This window comes from Halictus rubicundus, chromosome 6 (assembly GCF_050948215.1).
Source record: "Halictus rubicundus isolate RS-2024b chromosome 6, iyHalRubi1_principal, whole genome shotgun sequence".
Classification (NCBI taxonomy): Eukaryota; Metazoa; Arthropoda; class Insecta; order Hymenoptera; family Halictidae; genus Halictus; species Halictus rubicundus.
Window position 1 is genome coordinate 13,855,897 of NC_135154.1, and position 20,337 is coordinate 13,876,233.

General features: G+C 38.3%; 2 protein-coding genes across 7 annotated transcripts in view; one reads left to right on the top strand and one right to left on the bottom strand.

Annotated features, from left to right (window-relative positions):
• Positions 1-407: 407 nt before the first annotated feature.
• On the bottom strand, positions 408-12,786 carry Rme-8 (receptor mediated endocytosis 8). Of its 4 annotated transcripts, none has more exons than XM_076790098.1 (18): positions 12,391-12,786; positions 11,674-11,941; positions 10,445-11,290; positions 9,681-10,049; positions 9,188-9,598; positions 8,527-9,092; positions 7,386-8,301; positions 6,956-7,312; positions 6,604-6,795; positions 6,022-6,534; positions 5,376-5,954; positions 4,879-5,308; positions 4,515-4,797; positions 4,226-4,439; positions 3,940-4,125; positions 3,721-3,861; positions 3,385-3,625; positions 408-2,845 (listed from the first exon to the last, which is right to left on the bottom strand). In XM_076790098.1, exons 1-18 carry the CDS (start codon positions 12,456-12,458, stop codon positions 2,733-2,735), a joined length of 6,693 nt encoding a protein of 2,230 aa, XP_076646213.1. In that variant the 5' UTR covers positions 12,459-12,786; the 3' UTR covers positions 408-2,732. The 4 variants fall into 4 exon arrangements, with proteins under 4 accessions (XP_076646213.1, XP_076646212.1, XP_076646211.1 ...); XM_076790097.1 differs by having other exon boundaries at positions 408-2,848; XM_076790096.1 differs by having other exon boundaries at positions 9,681-10,124.
• A 477-nt stretch (positions 12,787-13,263) lies between these two features.
• The window catches only part of LOC143355341 (angiogenic factor with G patch and FHA domains 1), a 34,834-nt gene continuing 27,760 nt past the window's right edge, over positions 13,264-20,337 (top strand). Inside the window, exons 1-9 of one of the 3 annotated variants that reach the window (XM_076790099.1) lie at positions 13,264-13,432; positions 14,049-14,246; positions 14,322-14,564; positions 14,646-14,804; positions 15,000-15,159; positions 15,372-15,532; positions 15,749-16,191; positions 16,414-16,513; positions 17,642-18,944. In XM_076790099.1, the coding sequence (XP_076646214.1) occupies positions 14,064-14,246; positions 14,322-14,564; positions 14,646-14,804; positions 15,000-15,159; positions 15,372-15,532; positions 15,749-16,191; positions 16,414-16,513; positions 17,642-17,827 (1,635 nt within the window). In that variant the 5' untranslated portion in view covers positions 13,264-13,432; positions 14,049-14,063 and the 3' untranslated portion in view covers positions 17,828-18,944. Of the gene's footprint in view, positions 14,247-14,321; positions 14,565-14,645; positions 14,805-14,878; positions 14,955-14,999; positions 15,160-15,371; positions 15,533-15,748; positions 16,192-16,413; positions 16,514-17,641; positions 18,954-20,337 lie in introns of those variants that run through there. The other 2 variants (XM_076790101.1, XM_076790100.1) reach the window with 2 other exon arrangements.

Consider the following 20,337-nt stretch of genomic DNA (forward strand, 5'->3'; position numbering starts at 1 on the left):
TGACTTAGACACTTTCCAAAACTTTTTTATTTAAATCCGCAATAAAACTTTAAAATATGTGTCTTTACCTCTATGTTAGTGATACCCGAACTGAAAATTTCATCGAAATCGGTTGACTCTGTATCTCTGTATCAAGGAGCGCATTCATTCAATCCGGAGACTCGAGCTACCTTGAGTTAGCTTAGGGTAGACTCTATGATAATACACCTCTTCTCCATCGCTGGATTCTCTCCTCCTCTTCTTATCTATTTAGACTGTTTAATATTCATAACTAGACCGTGGATTTTTATGCAAAAGAAGTTTCTGCATTCATGGAAAAATACTGAAGCTTCTTATACATCTATTTCCTTTTTTTCATCATCTTAATAGATTAAAAATAATAGAACAATATTTTTAAATTCTTGGAATATTGTGCATAAAATCCGCAGTTTATTCATAACAATCCCCTTCGCCTAGAATGTTGTTGTTAAGCTCTTCTCACATACCATGTGCAAAATGATTTATTTTCTAATTATACGTACAATAATCTGTGGTATAACTTCTTTCATATACATGTGTGTGTATATACAATATCTTACTCTCGATCTTAAGAACGCAGGCGCAAAATACATAAAAATAACTAAGGCTCTCCCGTATTTGTTTGTATATAGTTACTTGTCTGACAGTAACGCTATTACACACAGCATGAACAACCATGCCAACACTCTCGTTTACGTTTCTCTCCCCATTTACTCGATGATCGGTGATCGTTTCTCTAGTCATTGTTTGATCTCATCCGATCTATTCAAGCTCTCCTCTTTCCTTTCGTAAAGATCGACGAGTCGAGCGCGTGCAAGCGAACGGAAATCATGTTTGCGCGAGATCGCGAAGCTACACGGGAAAACGAATGACTCTACGAGGAACTCGATGGTTTCGTCCACCGTTTCTAAAATGTTCAAGTACGCATAGAAATTCCTACGCTGCTTTTAACAGGCACGGGCGTGGTTCTGTCGCGAGAGGAACTATAGTCTTCCTTTTGTTTAGCTGTCGATTGCTTTCGCGGGTTTCGATAACGCCCGACTGGTCGATCGGCAGTCAACAAAAGTATGTTGCGAATGGCGGATTGCAGGTGAAGAGCAACGCAATGTGCAGCTTTCGCATAAGCTCTGGGGGATGTTCGAGACCGTTGAATCGACCGCCCCCTTAGAATACTAGAAATTGATATGAAACAGAGGAATTCTTCCTCTTTCTACGCGTGAAACTATTCGACAAATCCCCGATTACAATATCACCGAATGGCTTTTAGCGCTTTTTCGAGGCCCGAAGCGTTAAACGAATATAACTCGAAACATAATACAAATATAATACAGAATAATTTCAGTAACAACAAAAAGGGAGCAAGAACACACGCCTCACAGAAATGAGTAAAGTGTGCGCTCGACTCTCCGGTTACAATCGTCTGGAGTTCTTTTTCTTTTTGTTTCGCAATATCGTTCGTCTCTCGTTAGCAGGCATTCTTGGTGTTTGTTTTCTTAGAAAATTCATTACAAAATCAATGGACGTGAAGACCGCTGTGAAAAGTAAGAATACTTCGCGAATGTGTGTACGATAAAACGGTGTCCTCGGTAATCCTCTCTACGTATAAAACAATGGTTTATTCTCTTATTCGTATGATTAGACGTAAAATGTTTGTCGATGAGAATTCCTCGATGTGTTCGAAATAAATGAGAGCGTTCCGCTATACCGAGAAAAGCGACCGGCTTGTGGAACATGATAATACACATGAACATCTTTCACGAGTAATGGTAAACATGAAGCCGTGAATGCTCGAAATTTTGATCGATACGAGTATTGGATCGTTTGAAGTTCTTTTCCACCCGCAAGTCACGCTCGGGTATAGCAACAACGCTTCAAGAACGGTAGCACACGTTGTTCTTCCGTTCGAACGTAATGTGAATTCGTCAACTCATATCTCGTTTACGTATCAGAAAAACAATTCACGCACGTCCCGTTACATTCTCTTGCACGATTGATGCGCTATCACAGAGAAAATAGTTGCACTACATATGAAGGATTTCCGCGCTATGTATCACATCCCATCGATTCTTCGATTTTCATTCATCCGCGAGCGGAACGCGAAGCGGTTTTTTCCGATTTTTCGAAATGAAATACAAGTTTTCCTATATTCTCGTTGGAAGAGTTTGGCAAACGGAACCGCGTTCGATCTCTCGTGCCGCAAAACGAATTCGCTCGGCAACGCATTATTCGTTTCCGCGGTAAGCAATGAAAAAAGTTGCGTCGGAAGATATACTAAGTACAAAGTAACAGATCGCTTACAAAAAAATTGTTTAAAATCGACGCGGGAGGCTTCTCGTTTCTTTTTTTTCTGTTTTTTGTTTCTCATTCAGACGAATATTCTTCTAGAAAAATTTGTTCAGTAATAGACTTTCATTGAATACTATCTTTTTGCCACACGCTAACGCCGCCGTAAAGAATGACATTAATTTACACGTATTTATGTAATTTGCCTATACAGCATAATAAAGAGTATCATTATATTTATATAATATTTATATATATATATAATAATCTTAATATAAATGTAAATTTAACAAAAACATTCGATTGATAAATTCCTTAGTTTAAGGACCCGAAAATCACAGGCAATGTAGTCTTTACATCGGTACGATATACCGATAGGAATTTCAGGATCGGCATTTTGCCCCTTGTAATTACTTGCGATGCTACCTATATCAGATATTATCGTTTCTGTTAATTAAACTATCTTCTTTGTCGACTGGTGGTGGGCCAGTAGTTAGGGTCGTGCTTGGGCCAGCCGTTAAATAACCAGCAGACACCGGCGTTCCTGCTGTGCATTAAAATGTTACTTTGATGTGTACCAGAATACACTGTAATAAATACACTGCGAATCTTTACGCAAATCTCCATATTCATACAATATCTGATACAGATTAAAATTGATTTCTTCATTTAAATAATTCCTTATGGCTAAACATATCGTAGAACACAATTTTTGTTATTCTTTAGAGAACCATCATTTTTCCACCGAAATTTAAAATATTTCATTCGTAAAATTTAAGCATATATACAATCGACATATTTTACAATGTTTCCAATATTGTTCTTGACCCTAAATGGCAGTTGTGTACCTAGTTCGGCAACTATAGTGGTTTTATAAAATTTTGATAATGCTGTAAGTGCATAAAGATCCGCAGTTCAGTACATAAATTTAGTATTATAGGCATTCCTAATTAAGGGATCGTTTTTGCAATCTAATTACAGTCTTAATAATCTCTCTTGAGATTATTATTTAAACGGAAATTACATTGTCTATTCCAAAGGTTAACGTTGTATAAGTTAACATAAAATGTTCGTATATCTTACCAGTAAGGTAACCAGCATTGTTAGCGTTAGAAATGAACAGATCGTGTCGCTGATCTTTGTATTCTGCCCAGACGCTCGACTTTTCCAGTATAGCATTGACTTTTTCACCTAGCAACAAACTTCTAGTCATAGCTTTCAAAGCCTTAACTATTTGAGCTTTGGTTGTTGCAGGATTTTCAATGGCGTCCAATCGACCCTCTAATATGTTCAATAAGTAGGGCACCATTTCAGCATCCAAAGCCTAAAGAATCAAATTTAAATGTAAATGGAACGTAACAAAAACTCAATTGTAATCTGTAAAGTGGGATACTTTCGTGTTCTCAAGTTTTAACTCACTTGCTTTATAAGTCTATCTTCATTAGTGGAGAATAGCCTATTCAACGTCTCGCATGCTATCGCTATCATATCCCGTCTAGATTGCATCGCATGTTTCAGTGGGCTTATGCACTCGGTTTGACAAATGGATGATATACAAATCTGTAAGATATGGTCAGATTTGTTTTAATATAAATATTCATAAATATTGAATATACCCAAGAAATATATTGAACTCACTTCACTGGTTGCTAATTGATGAAGTATTAATATTGCAGTTTTATACACGGATGGTTGATTATTTTGCATTGCCATTTGTCGACAAAGTCTAGGTATGTGTCCTAATGACGGAACTTGGTCGGCTAAAGTCGGTTGTGCTTGAAGTAAACATACTAGTGCTTGGGTCGTTAATTCCAACATGTCCGACTAATTAATAGAATAATTACAAAGACATTAAGAATTATATAAAACTGGCTACATTTTTTAACTTAACAATTTCATTAAATAATCAAGATTCTACACGTACGTCAGTTTTTTCTTTGGACATGAGTGTCAAGGTTGTGTCCATAAGTTCACTTAAAAACTCCTTCGGCTTTCTGAGAGCCCATGCAGGACTGGCTACGAATAATCTAAGATATACACCTCCCACGACGGGCTCATTTGTTGCGAAATCGGCATTAGCTTGAGTCTCAGGTAACTTTAATATTGCTTTAGGATTTCGCCTCTGTAATGCGTAAAATCTGGAAGAATTTATGTATCGTATTATAAAATAGTTGTAATATTACTTAAAGTTGGCGCATTCAATGTTTACATACTCCTCTTTCAATTCAGCGACAATCCTCGAGATTTTTGCTTTGGCATGGTCGTCCCAAATTAATTCAGGATTTTCGTGCTTGGTTTCGAACATGTGCACGCATTGTTTAGGAGCGTCCCGAATTGCTTCGCTAAATAATCTAGGTAAAAATTTCGACAAGTCCAACTTAACTTTTGGTCCGGCCAACTTGTCGGACGACATTTTACCGAGCAATTCGGCGGCTGTTTCCCGTATTTGCGTGTTACTTGAATTACAGAATAGATCGAGAACATACACGACAGCTCCTAAAGATGTACAGAAATATGGTTTAAAGATTAGATATGGTTTCAGAGGAATATGAAGTACAATATTTAATCGGCATTTACCTTTAGATAACGCGTCCTTTACAATCCTCGTAGAGCTCATCAAGGCGTACAATGTTTCTAATATAAGAAGCTGACACTCCTTCAAAGTATTTAAAGCTAATAACAAATATACCGTAACATCATTCGCCGCGATATCGTCCACGCACTCTTGGTTTCTTGTAACACTGCTGATCACCTCCAAAGCATTCTTCTGAATCAACTTAAAGTTATTGCTACTTAAAAGTCCAAATAGTAGTCTGAAATGTCCTATGCATTGCAATTCTACTCCGGGATTATTTTTGATCACATTCTTCAAGGCTTCGAGAGACATGACAATATATTCTAATTTCTTCTGATCCATCTTAGCCAGTGCCACGTTTCCTATCGATGTCAAGTACTCCCACGATTCAGACAAAAAGTCTAGTAAATTAATCGTAAAACTTTTGGGATTCTGCAAAAACATTTACCGTTTGTTATTTTATCTAAACATTACTTCGAAGAGTAAAGAATGCCAGTACCTCTATTGGAAATACGGGTTGCTCATTGTACACTTTTACAAATATTTCTCCAATGATAAGTTCATCCCCGTGAGCGCTATATCTGAAGTCGCTGAAATCATGCTCGAATGTTTCGCTTCCGTTCAATCTCTCTTGCCGTTTACTTTCCAAATATTCATTCAATTCTGCTCTCGTTCCGTTGTCCCAAATTAGGTATGGATTCGAGCAATTCGAGTTCAAAATCTTTAATATCTCCTCCGGCTTGTTTTTCCCAAGTTGCCGTGATAAATAAGGTGTTAACAAGCTTTCCAAAGCAGCGACCGTCACAGGGTTAACAGGTGTTTCGTTGTCCCCTGTCATGTAACCACCTAGCCTGGCACAGGCTCGAACCGCTAGCTTGGCTAAATTATTCGCCACTTCCTGACGATTTTCATCCTGGTTTCTCTCAACGCCACCTTCTTCCAACGTGTAATCATAATTAAACATAAAGAGCAGTAAATGCCACAGAGCACCTGATTGCAGCAACTGCATTTGCAGCACACTGTCCGACGCAAGGGAAGAGATGCATTCTGTTGCCACTGAACACAACTTCGTTAAATGCTATAAAACACAGACACAACTATTAAATAACTTCGTGTTTTCCTATCAATGAAATGTTGATACCAACCTTGAAATGTAATATTCTACACAGGTCCTTAACCAGTTGCGGTAACTCAATGATTCTGTCTTTGCAACCTCTGAACGAGCCAGCGACCGAGAAACATCGAGTAATGTGCATGCAGACTTGCACCGCCACGTCGTTGGGTTTGCTTGATTTGTTTAACACAGAAACGCATCTCGTATAAGCGTCTAACAGAACGTCTAAACCTCCTTCTCTGCGAAGTTCCTCTGCATTCAACGCAGAACATTGTACCGTATGGTATGCAAGTTCACTGGCAGCGGCAAGTAGCGGCGTGGACTTTGAGAACAACTGTTCGTCATCTGTTTCTAATTTGATCGTTTTGATTAATTGGGGATAACCGGCGTACTTGTACGGCCTAAGCTCGTCGGAGTATCTGTGGAAAAGAATGCTCTGCGTTCTTAAAATGAGTACTATGTTGTCGGGATTCGGCCCGTCCGTGGACCAGCAACTCCGACTGCATAAGAACTCGTACGCTTGATTGACTGCTTCGAATTTATCCTACACAAAAAAATGCAGTTCAAACAGCTTGCATGTTTGACTGTTACTAGGGACTTTTGATAAACTTACTCTTCCTTGAGGATTTTTATCGGGATGATACATTTGCGCGAGCTTGTAGTACGATTTTCTCACTTCAGCCTCGTTGTGCTGTTTTCCGTGAGACAGTTGAAGAACCTTGTAGGCTTCGTCCACTGTCATCAGCGGTGGTTTCTTCTCTACTTCTTTCTTCCAAGTCTCCAGTACGTCCTTAAATAGTCGCACCTAGACATCAAATGTAAAATGTATTCTGGAATCTTACGCATAAACATTTTGCGATTATTTGCATTAGCACTAGGTTTACGAGAAGTTTCGTTATTTTTATAAAACGATGTAAAATAGTCACTTTTAGTGCACCGTAAACCTAGTAGTAATATAAACTTACTGGTTCAAGAATAGGCCATTGTGGGAATTTGACAGTGTCGCACAAATGACGCAGATAAAATATTTGGCAGAACAATTCCTTCTCCAATTGCGGATATCTGATCGCAGGTATAGCAATGTACTGATATCTCGCCATGGTATGGCTTCTCAACTTTGGAGAAAAATCCGCAATATGGGTTGCTATCTTCTCGATGAGCATTCTTCTCATCTCAGCGTTCCAGATGGCTTCCGGCGTATCGAAATCGCCAAGGAATATTTGCGCAAACTTTTCCGCGCCATGATTTTCCAAATAACTGACCATTGCGTCGGGTAACAGCTGACCAAGAATGCTACGCTGCATGATATCGAACGCGACGTTCTGCAAAATAGATTGTACCATAACGTTTTTAGCAACAAAAAAAAAAAACAAACGCATTGTAGTATACACTTACATCATCGCTTCTAAACGCTTGTTTCGTGTGTGTCAACTGCAAAAATCTTGCTATTGGTAAAACGTTGGAACCAGTATACATCAGTATGAAATAGAATACACCAGTAAGATAGATCTTCGAAACTTCTGCGTTATCCCGCATTACTTCGCATAGCAAAGTGGCTACTTTCTCAACTAAAATCGGATCAAAAGTTAATAAAAGTTGCACAATGTGTGGTAGGCACTGAAGATCAGATAATAACCGCCTCATACGCGGAAGAGGTCTGATTACTGCGTCGTCAACGTCTCTACTTGGAAAATATTCGCACATTTTGATTAGAATGTCTAGAATTAATGTTGCCAATTCGCTTTCGTTTATTACTGGTGTTCCTTTCGCTACTAATGTCCATTTTAACTGCGGGACCTGCGAGATCATTCGCCAGCCGTCCAATCCTTGTGCCCAAACTTTGGTTTTGTATGTTATGTGATTCGTTAAATACAGCTCTTTCAAATCTTTCAGGCTAATGGGGCCTTTTCGTTGATCGCCATCATTGTAATACCATTCTTTCTCCATTGCTAGCTGTTGCTGCGGTCCTGCTTCGATCACGTTGGTTTGCGTTGGCACGACCGCTCGCGATGTATGTAAATGGGCTAACGTTAACAGATCTACTAGTGTGCGTACTCCGTTTTGATCCATTATGTCTTTTACGTTTCTTCTGTGCAGTATGAGTTTATTTATAAACATGACTAGCCTATCGCGTTCCATTCTGTCCGTGCAACGTTCCAGCATCCCGACAATATATTTTGTATCCGAAAACGGACCAATATCTTCGAAATATCGTTCATATACTATAGTCATTGCTTGCAAGCAAAGGCACTTCATTTCAACTTTTGTTGTTAATATGAATCTATGGTACAAGTCATTAAAAAATTCATACCTACAACAAAGACAATTCCGTTAGTCGATACATTGAGGACACTTCATCAAAAACGTACAATCAGTCTCATAATTGATGGCACACACTTTAAATCAGAACAACATTCTTATAAATGGACCAAACGACTTCTGTTTTTCTGACAAACTAGTAGGATTAGTTTACTTAATTTAAAGTGTGTTGCATTAATAATGTGACTGACTGCAAAGATTAAATTTCCATACGTACGATTTTCTTATTGGGCTATCCGGACTATCTCTTTCCAATAGAAGTCTCAAGTAATAGTCGCCGATCTTCACCTCGTCTGACAGGCACTGATACTGTACTTCGAATTCCCTATGATTCCAGGCGATAAGTGTTCCACCGGCCAAATCTTTGTCAGAACTGAACGCGCGAATTTCATTCTCGAGTGCTGTTCTTAGCTCCTCCCGTGTCTTGTGGTTCCAAATTAAATTCGGCAGTGAATGATCCTGATTGAACTTGTAATAAAACAGATTCCAATTCGCCTCCGATTTGATTCTCTCTCGTCGTTTTCTTAATACTATTGGACGTTCTTTAATTTTCTCTTTGCGCTCGATGCCGATTCTAGCTCCCCAATGCTGAAGAGCGTGCTCGACGTGTTTCTCGACAACGCGCATCTGGCGCTCGATCGCGATCCACTGTGGGTTCTTTTTATTTTTCGATGCATGATCTATTGCTATTTTCAAATTGTCACGGTTGTTCAACCTCTCTTTCTCGAGAAAAGACTCGGGAATCTTCTCTTCGGAGTCTAAGTAATTTAATAAACCAACAGGCTGTACAAATGCACAATGAACACAAACTTAGATATTTTCATTCTAGTGATTTAGCGGTAATAATATCGTATGCTCAGTCAATAATGTTAATTTACCATAATTCTTTTCAATAGACCCATGGCCGTAGGATGTCCTGTAACCCAGAGCCCTACGAGATGTCTGCACAGTTGTCTATGCGTTAACAGCCTACCGTCGGTTCCAGCAGTGAAAAGACTATTTAATAAATGTCTTGGCAGAGCTCCCTCGGCAAGTGCAAGTTCTTGCATTTTTGCTGCAACCTCTGCCGCACCCTCTTCGATAATCGCTCTCATTATTAAACCTGCACCTTTGACTATAGCCAGTGACGGATGTTGAAACAACTTGAAGAGGGACCTGCCTCTCGACGCCACCATTTCTAGAAGATTATCGAAATGTTTGCCATCGGTTGTCTCGCTATATGGTACACACAAGGCAAAAGTCAAAAGATCAAGCATGGCCGACACTACCAGAGCACCTGTACCATGATTCTGAAATATATAAAATATAGGATGATAATCATTAAAATATTTTTAAGAAACTGATAATAAGCGTAGCTTCTTTTATACATACAACATGATTCACCCACATATCAAGCAAACTTTCCAAGAACTTGTTACTGCTAAGAAGACTACTTTTATTTAGTTGTTCTTGTCTCAAATCACAATCGTCGTGCATCGGTTGCATGAGAGCGCAGATGCAATCTATAGCGGCCTGTGTCACGGCGTAGTCTTGTCTCTTTAAAGCTTTTACAACTTTATGACCAATCGCTTCTCTGAATCCGGACAGCATTGTAAATGCAGTGAAACCAATTTTACTGGCGACCAGTCTCCTTAAAACGTGAAACTGCGCCTCTATTTCGCCATTTGTTTCTAACTCTTTATTCACCACCGCGTTCAAAGCACCGAGAATGATTTTATCTTTATTTTCAGTAAAAAGACCCTGTAAGTAGTTTAGCATCACATGATTTATTTGAAGTTGTAACGTTGTTACAGTCCATTCAAGCGGTGTAACATCCTAGACAAAAAAGAAAATATACATTCAATTGATCATGCAATTTGTTCATTGATGTAAATCGATATTACTCGATAGTAAGCTTACTAAGCTTCGAGAAGAGAACTCTAGTATAAAATTTGTATTATTATAATGTTAAATTTCCATTACAAAATACTTGTTTTTATTCTGCAAATGTATTCAAATCTTTAATTTATGACCGCTTTAATGTACTGTATCAATATGTACATTAACATCTTGACAAGTATGCACACAACATTAATGTTACGTAAATACGATACTATACATATTATAAGCAAATGTACATGTACAAGCAATCTTACATCTTGGGTCACAGAATAATTTAAACCACTGTATGGAATGTTTGCATTAAATCTTTCCAGAATTTCAGCAAATGTACGTCCACTAGGTGCTTGGTTAAGAAATTTGAGGTGAGACGTTTCGACTTCCTCATCGACCGGCAAATTGAAAGGTCCAAGTCTTTTTCCTCTCGGGACCGGACACATTCTGACGTGAACGTCCCGATTTCCAGATGCTCTAACACCGTCCAACAAGGACGCTAATAAAGAATCTCTATCTGTCGCAGTGTAACTGCGTGTTTGGCTATTAAGATACTGTATAGTAAATAATTGTGGATTTTCGTTATCACGGATTAACGCAAAAATGTCGGACAATGGTCGAAGAGTGCAGACATTGTATGTCTGAGGATCTCTTTCCAATAAACAGGTGTCGGAAAGACAAAGAGTTCTTCTCTGTGGGTCTATGTGTCTAGACGAATACTTGTGAACAGTAAACTCTGAAACACTTGTTATATGATCATCCCCGCTAAATTTGCCCAATCTTTGTGCAACGAAATCGTCTAGTTTGATTGGTTCTTTCAAAACTTTTATGCTGATACCTAAATTGTTCATGGCTGATTCGTGTAACTTTTTTTTAATTTCTTCCATGTGCTGAGAGGCAAACAGGTGCAAACGTCCAAATCCACCACATACAATCACAAATCCATTTGGGTAATCTTTCATTGTAGCAATCCCTTCGAAATTTTTGTAATAATAACTTGCTAGCACCATGTTGGTTGCTGGATCTAATTGGTCGAGACTATATGGTGTTACTTCTAATACAACAGGTAGTCTTGTATCAGACCAATGATGTTTGTAAGCTTGGTATCTCTATAGCAAAAAGGATGCAATCAAACAACGTAAATATACAATTAAAAATTATATTAAAATTACAGGGGTGCAAGAACCCAAAAATTTAGAGAATTTCATTCGGGATTGGAATGAGTTCTTAAAAATTTCAAGATTTTCTAGAATTTTCGAGATTCTCGCACATCTCTAATTGAAATTTAGTAAAACGCTTAACAATATAAAGGAAAAAATATTTATCATTATTTATCGTAAAGAAATTAGTCAGTCTTAACTCATTTATGATATAATGCAGAACAGTTTAATCAAAGTATTGCTGCCATATGGCTAGATTGATAACATGCCTGGTTGAATATCAATTCTAAACCATTCCCTAATATACATCAAACAAGCTACACATAACTCACCAGAATTTCTTTAGGTTTTTCAACAAATTGATTTCTATATTTGAGAGCTTCAGTTAACAAGTCAGCTCTGTATTCTGAACTAAATTTCATATTGTCAACCTTGCGCTCTTTACGCATCGTTATACTAAATTCATGTGATCCTAACTGATTCCTGTTCGTTGGTTGCACACTTATAAAATCTGAATACTCCCATTTGTTTGTGACTTCCAATGTACTGGGATTATATGTTGTTATACCCATGGATCCAATTGAGAAAATACGTTTGTATCTATAATATGAAACACAAATATTATTTCTTTGTGATATTATCATTGCACAGTACCACTCGTTGTAACATTCGACGAGCATGTAGTTAGCCAATATTTTTAAACATTTGAAAACAAATAAAATCAATTTTTATTGAACATGTAAACTATGCCTATAATAAAGTATCATTGTAATTCTTATGTATGCATTTACGCAATTAATGACAAACTATTTCTCCATGGGTATCTAAATTAACTAATAATATTAGTAAAGTATATTACTTTATACTATCATTTAAATTTCGAATAAGCAAAAGTGCAATAACAAATTGTTTTACGATACGAATGATTCATCGAACGCAGTTGACCTTAAAGCATTAATTTTTTTGTTTACTATAAACTTAATGGAAAGTAGATGTGTAATCGGCGAAACATTCAACGTGTTAACGATCAAAGAAACACGTATACTTACTTTCCCTTCCATGAGTGTTTTGTGACCAAAAAACACGCCACATCCTGGTTATCCTTTATCGGCATCATTGTAACATGTCCTGACAATGTGATACTTGTATTATCTCGAATAATGTCTGAACAAAACACTGGTTACTATCTGTACAAGACAAGTAGCGTAGGAGGGACATTCGCAGACGAATTGAAAAGAAATCACACGAAATTCATCTCTGAAACGGCGAATGCCGGGAACGTGAAATATAATTGAACTGCGCGTACGATATTTACGCTGGTCGTACAAATGGAGAATATTTAGGCACTGTTTGATCGCATTTTATCCAACAAATGTCATTTTCAACGGCTCCATCGGACTGGGAGCGGCCATAATGCTCGGGGGTGTTAACAAACAGCTGTTTCCAGATGGCAGACTAGTCAGAATAGAAAACTTGATTCGTTTGTGTTATGAAGTATTCTTACAGAGACGAAACTCCCGTGCATTGTTTTGTAACCGACTCTCAGTGCGCATGCGTCCACAAGTGGGCGTCGCATGAATATAAGCATAGTCCTATTTAGAACTCTATACAGTTTGACTTTGTATATTTCAGTCAAAGAAAAAATCCTCTCTGTTTCAGCCAAAGAAAACAAATCAATTTTATGCATGTTATTACTTGAAATTATGATTAAACGAAATGACATGGTAAAATAGGTATAGATATATATTTTGATAAATCTGATATCGTCTATACCTCGTCCGTGCTGATATAAAATATTGCCGCGCTTCCAACGTTTCTAATTTCAACTTACAGAAGCGGCAACACTGTCCGTATGTAGGTTCAAAAGTTGAATGACGAAATTCAAAATTTCTGACAAGAGTTTCGGTTCTATCAGTACGTTCTATAGTTTGAGTATGTCTGTAAAACCTAAATATAATGCTTCTGTTTTTCCCGCTCGTTTAATAAGCTTTGTATTGCTTTGTGTGCACTATTTAATTATCTTTGTTAACCGTTTTAAAGAAGAGAGTACATACACATTTTGAAGAATAGAGTGAAAGGTGGAGAATCACGGTATTAAAAAATTGAATAAAATGAATGGTTCCTTTGTGATATGTACCATGCTATGTACATACTGATACAAAACGTAAACTTTATAATGACATTTATTCATTTCAAGCAATCATTCATCTTACGCGTCATACGATAAATAAAAGTATCAATGTGAAGTAGTGTAATTCGAGTTTATACTCAATTTTAATTTGGTTCATTCACTCGAAACGTGAAAGAACCTCACCATTTTATTCTAAACAAATGTCAACGCTATTGCTATAATTGAAGTTGATATTGTATTTACTTTTGTGTACAAATTTGCGATGTAATATATGTGCTTTCAATTTAAAAGTATTCAATTACAAATTATCTTTAAATACATTAAATCCGTTGAATTTTCATGATTCGATAGAGGTTATATAAGAGACTTGATATTTTAGTTTACATTTTGATAAAAAGGTAAAAAGATTTATATATTCTGTTACGTCATATATCTTGTTGGTTCGAATAAATTTTAAATTAACTCGAATATGCTCGAATTATATTCAGTAAAATAATTATTAATTAGATAGAAACTCGAAAAATATAAAAAATAAGTACATTATTTGATTTTAATTATCATATTATTTTTTTCGAGTATTCACTTGTAAGAATGATAGAATGCACTGCACTCGGTGAAAGCGATGAAGGAGAGATAAAGTCAGATTTCGAAGATAACTTTCAAGATGAATTATGTAATTTTCCTCATGTTCTCAAATTTATTAAAAAATTGCGTGATCATATTAAAAAACAGAACAAGAAAATCAATAAATTAAGGAACAAACTAAATGAACAGGTATAACTTGATCTTCTTTTAGTCTTTTATCATATTTGTTTAAATGTCAAATGTTCACTTATACGCTTATTATAGAGGAATCAGAAGTTATTAGAGAAAAAAATATTAGTTGACTATGGGACTCAAACGAATCCTTTGGAGTGTGAGCAGGAATCAAATCTCTTGGAAAATTGCAATAGTAACACTGATAAAACATCAGTTAGTATAGCAGATGAGATTAAAGAGGCAGCCGAATCAGCTTTGTTACAAACTGGTTTTGTTTATGAGGAAACTTCGGGTTTATATTACGATTATAATAGTGGATACTACTATGATGCAGTAAATATTAATTATAATATACCGTAGTACATATATTTTAAGAATCTTTAAATTTTGTACTACATAAAAATTGTGTTTCAGAAACAAGGCTTATACTATGATGGCAATACAGGAACATATTATTATTATAACGAAGCTAATGGAACTTATCAATTTCATAGTCAAGCACAAGTATCTGCGAGTGACGCAACTTCACAAGTTCAAAGCAAGAAGGAGCAGAAAGCTAGAAAGGCGAATAAGGTTCAGATTTATTCTATTAATGTCTATGCCTTATTAAAGGAAGATGGATCGTAGAAAAACATTTTTGTTTTCAGGTTTCAGATGACATACATGAGTTAATAAATGGCCTTTCAAACATATCAATTGAAAAATACAGGCGACAAGCACTAGGTAATTATCCTATGCCTTTAATATGCACACGTGTCTCTCTTGTAGGATGAGGGGAAAAAACGCAAACTTGCAAAAACGGAAGAACATTTGGAAGATAAAGAACTTGAGGAGGGTGAATGTTCAAGCAACGATAACGACAGCAATTCTAATGATATCACTCCGGAATTATGTACTAGTAGTGACAGTGAACGCGAGGAAGATCAAGGTTTATTTTTAATTTCTTTTTAATAACATTTTAACTTTCTTTGACATGGTCTTTGCATTTGTTATCCGGTTCGCTATTGTAAAAAGTCACTATTATTTATTAATTCATTTTGACATTCGAGTACGCGTTTAAAAATCTTCTGTTGATAACGCAAAAATAAGTATTTAAATGTAATTAATTTAGTGTGCATTAACGTAAACTCTTTGTTTCAGATTTAGCCAAGATATATCCACCATGCATGAGAATCATAGTGAAAGAAACCAATCTGCCAAAATTAAAAGTTGGAAGCCTCTTCGTCGTCGCATACACCGGTGGTTCGATTGGTCGAGAAGGCGATCATTCAGTAGTTATACCAGACATAAACGTTAGCAAAGTACGTAATCATTGAAGGTATGCGAGAACCCGATGGATGGTACGGGTTGGGTAGGTTTTGGGTCGACACGAGTTGGGTTTTCGAAAATTTTGGGACTCTCGAATCAAATTTTTGACCTGTTCCGATCCGATATTTTCGGGTTCTTGCACACCTCTAATAATTATGGATACAGATGAATGTCGAACAGGCTTTGTATAAATGAGTTTTTTATTACAGCACCATGCTCGATTAATATACGATGAAAGTAAAAAAGTCTACCATATTGTAGACTCCGGTTCGAGGAATGGTACCTTGTTGAACGGTAAAAGACTGTCTGTAGCTAAACAAGAATCAGACTTCCACGAAGTGACACACGGTTCAACTATACAAGTCGGGAGTACCAAATTGTTATGCCATATTCATAATGGCAATGAAACTTGTGGCCACTGCGAGCCAGGACTCGTTCAACAATGTAGTAGCGCGGAAGAGAATAAAACGTCTAAGAAAACGCTCCACAAACAGGAATTGAGGCGATTGAAGCACAAATTTGGCGTGGAAAAAGACAACGTTGCGACTGCGAGTCAATTAGCGTTGGGGTATCAAGACAGAGCACATAGCAGAAGACAGTGCATCGGTTCGTTGGACCATCATGCAAAAACACAGCAAAGTTCGATGGATACGTAAGTTAAAATTTGATTATCCTCTGAAATCCGAACAAATCTGATATCTTTATAGAATTTAGAATTTTTTTACTGACACAAGATAATGTACTTTTATCACTATCATTTTTTGTTTTCTATTTTTATTTCACTTTGACCTTTTTTATGGGTAGTTATATATTTCTTATTTTCTAGACTTGTATTCGTAGTAATTTTACGAGTTTCGTTTCATTTTGTTTCTAGATCTATAGCTAAAGACAACAGAGGGTTCAAGCTATTATCAAAGATGGGCTGGACAGAGGGTCAATCGCTGGGAAAAGAAGGAGACGGTCGCACCGAACCGGTAAGTACTCGACTTATTTCTCATTTTATGGTGTCTCTAAGAGAACATTCTAACTGTGATATATTTGCCATTAATGTATGGAAAATAATAATTAACATTTTTTATACATTATGAACAATATAAAGGAAAGTTTTATAGTTACTATAACTACTAAAAGAAACAGCTACGATTACTACAAATCATTATTAAACATATTTTACGTATTAAAATATATGTATAAACGTTAAATAGTATTTCTTCCGTCTTTGGGAATATTCTTATCCCATGTGGAAACATAGATATTTTATAACTTAAGAATTTTGTAAAGTATAAAAATCCAGTTAACTCAGTAGGAGCAGGGTTTCCAATTTTCGACTCAAGTAGAATTAGTCAGCCATGTACAGGCATACTAATCTTCTACCTTATATGTATATGGTATGTTCCGGTCTGTGGTTTAACATTGATTACAATGTTTGCGTATTCACCACAGTTTCCAAGATGTGCCAGAAAAATAGATAAACATTTATTAATTTTTAACCTCTTTAACTCTTGTACCAACATTGCAGTTTACACAATCGTGGTCAACGCGTGAACTGTGGATCTGCATGATATGTTAGAAATTTTGAGAATTAAGAAGTAAATTAAGAATGAAGAGCCTCTACTATCCGAACAGCTATTCAATGTACTATCAGTTTCTCGTGCTTTCTCGTGATCGAACTGAACGTGTGCACCGAAACTGTTTAGTCAAACTTTCAGTTTCGCCAAATCTCGACATATTCGCCTAAGCGAGGTTTCAATACACACGTTTCCCAATACTTTACAAACTTGCAGACTCACAAGTAGACATCGGTTTTTATGCATTCATAGCAGAAACGGGTAGGTGTAATTTGAAACAGCAAAAAGATCAGAAGAATTTAAAAATACTCTTATATTATTTTCAACCTATTAAACAAATTTTGATTTCACTTCAGTTCGTTGCAATTCAGTTAGAAAATTTTTATTCCGCATAAAGATGAGCTGTCTACTCGTCAGAATATGCAGTTTGCTTGCTAACAATAAGTAAAAGACGGGGGCACGGGGCATAGACGTCCAAAAAGTATGGAACAATCGCCGGTAGAGACAACGATGTTAAAACTGTTCTGTGGTCAGGTGGTGAAGTATAAAGAGCCTACAATCGATGTCCACGACGTCGGCCCAGCGACGAGCCTTCAAGGTACCGGCGGAGGTGTTCTCGTCCGGGGGACAAAAGCGACGACCCAATTGGCAATCTTAGCCGCGATCCGTCTATCAGACTATACATTCACGTGGGTGGCGGGCGTGTGCTATCGTCGGTGATCAGGCTGACGTCAATCGCGGGCGATTGCGTATACGGGACGACACACACCGGTGGCGTTTCGCGTATCGCCGCGCCAGGGGTTTCGGGTGGCGTTCGTCGTCGCGTCGGTGCGCACGTGTGTCCGATGCAAAAGGTGTGCAGAAACGAGTCGGCTTTGTCGGCCATTCATTAGCCGGACGGTCGGTGCGGTCGCGCGGCGCAGCAATTCACAATCCAGACTGGTTGTTCGCCTTTTTCGCGCCGCGCTAAAAACTCCGGCTCTCTCTCTCTCTCTCTCTCTCTATCTCTATCTCTCTGATCCCCTGGCTGCCGGTACACACACGCCGGGTCTCCTCCACCCACGGCGCCCACCCTCATCCGACTGACCCGTCGGATTCACACGTGCACGACACACGTACACCGCCAAAAAGCTAGACATCCACCGCTGTTGCTGTTGCTGGTAGGTTGCTGCTTACTCGTCCGGCCGCATCACATTTCGACGGCGACGAAACGAGCGCCGACGGCACGAGTAGAGCATTCGTATGATAACGAGCGTAACTCTGCGAGACATGAAACGGAATAGTAGAGGGGATCCCGTCGACGACGGGGGTCAACGGGGGTGGGACGAAACGAAAACGGGAGCAACGGGATAGAGATGAGAGAGGGAGAGAGAGCCCCGGCGAGCGTCACAGGCCAGGGAAGGGGACAGGAGAGAGGTGCCCCGGGGTAATGAATGCAAATGTATTGAAATCCAAATCATTATTTTGTCTAGACGCATCGTATGCTCTATTGCACGCCTCGCCCCGGCTTAAGGACGGGCCACAGGAGTCGCGCGGACGGATTAAGGGAGACGGGGAAAGGGGATCGTTGTTTTTTCTCGTCTCTGTGTACTTTCCAGCGCTCCTGCTAATTTGCTCCTACCTTTATCCCTATGATGTCCGACGTTTCACCTTTTTTTTTTCTTTCTCCTCTCTTCTTCTTCTGACGCTTCTTCTCCTTTTTCCCTCGCGGACGAATTTGTCTGCCACCCCCGTGACGCGACGCTTGTCTTCCACCCTCGCGGCTCTGTTCCGCCGAACCCGTTTTTCATGGTGTTTCCGTGGAGGAGAATTAATGAACCGAGATTGTCGCGAGGGTTTTGCCAGGGGATGAATCTTATCAATAGTTTCAGTTTGCTGTGATGGAATGCGCTTGTGTATTTTCAAGTTGCGGCGAATCTTTCATTTGGAAGTCGCGTTTTGTCGGAAGGAGGTTTAACATTCTCCAGCATAAATACACAACAGAATGAAGACTTTTAGGGTGGATAAAAATATTGTGAACCGATGATTTACTAAATCGGCAGGCTAATTAGTCGGTCATCACAATTATGATTACATATTTTAGAATATTGGGACTTGAAACTACACGATGGAACAATTTGTTAGTAGATACTCAATTTTAAGCAATCTCTTTTCTTTGGTTAAAGCAAGACACACTTATCCTATTTGAATTATTGTAAAATTGAGGTACAAATGTCACTATTAACACGCTGATTGCCACGTCGGCTATATGCTTGGTTAAAATTCGATTTCGTTAACCGTTATAAATTATATTGATCTTGCAGACTGATGTTTGGAGATTTTGATTTTATTTGGAAGTTTAGAAGATTTTCACTTATCTGAAAATTTAGAAAAGAAGATTTTGCTTTTATGGTTGTCTGACAACAAACGCGTTGGGAAGCCACCAGACACGAAGACAAACGAATCGTTACTGTGTCGGACAATTGTCCCTGCTCACTCAACGAACGAGCTTGCAAAACAGTCAGGGACAAGCGAAGTTATTTTAACCTTTCGAAATTGCAAAGCAGACGTCACGATAAAAATGTTTTTGACCAGAAAATCCGCGGAGCTTTTCCCGACCCGAGCTGATACATTGGCTCGGTTTTATTGGTAGGGCTTCACGAGTCCAGACCAAGTGAAATTTATTATAATTCGATGTCGGTCGAGTTGTTCCTCCACGAATGCTATCGGGCCGAGCCTCGTCCTCCTTCGCAGCCGTTTTACATCGCAGCCGGCAATCACAATTTTATATCGGCCCTTTGTTTTTACGCGACGCAAGCTCTTTGTCGAACGCGTCGCCCACATCGTAAAGTGGAAATACACTCGCGGGACGATGAAAAGCCGAACGAGGACGAAAAGGGACATTCCTGCAGACTCGGAAAGAGAGAGAGAGAGAGAGAGAGAAGGAGAGAGTTCGCGTTCAATTCGAGAGTCCGTAAACCAGACATTGTAAAGCTCTCGAATGGCGATTGCCAGTAAACCGCGAGGACCCGATAAAGTATAAAATTGTCGCGAGTACTGCGAAAGTGCCGTTAGCAGGTGTAGGTGGTACGTGTCCTATCTGACCGAATGAAATCTCGGGCAGGTTCATTTATTTGAGTGCTCCGTCGTCGTAAGGTGAGCGGTTTCTTTTTTTCTTTTTTTTTTTATTATCGTCCTGTCAGGGGACAAGATTTATCGCCTAATAATAAGCGTTTCCCGATTGAATCGTA

What these genes read in the sequence shown, in the direction of transcription:
- Rme-8 (XM_076790095.1), bottom strand. Translation starts at nt 12,458, where the DNA reads ATGATGCCGATAAAGGATAACCAGGATGTGGCGTGTTTTTTGGTCACA. An exon ending in AAAAACCTAAAGAAATTCTG is followed by an intron (nt 11,291 to 11,673) that starts GTGAGTTATGTG and finishes TTTTTGCTATAG; the next exon opens with AGATACCAAGCTTACAAACA. An exon ending in GTCTATTGAAAAGAATTATG is followed by an intron (nt 9,093 to 9,187) that starts GTAAATTAACAT and finishes GCATTTGTACAG; the next exon opens with CCTGTTGGTTTATTAAATTA.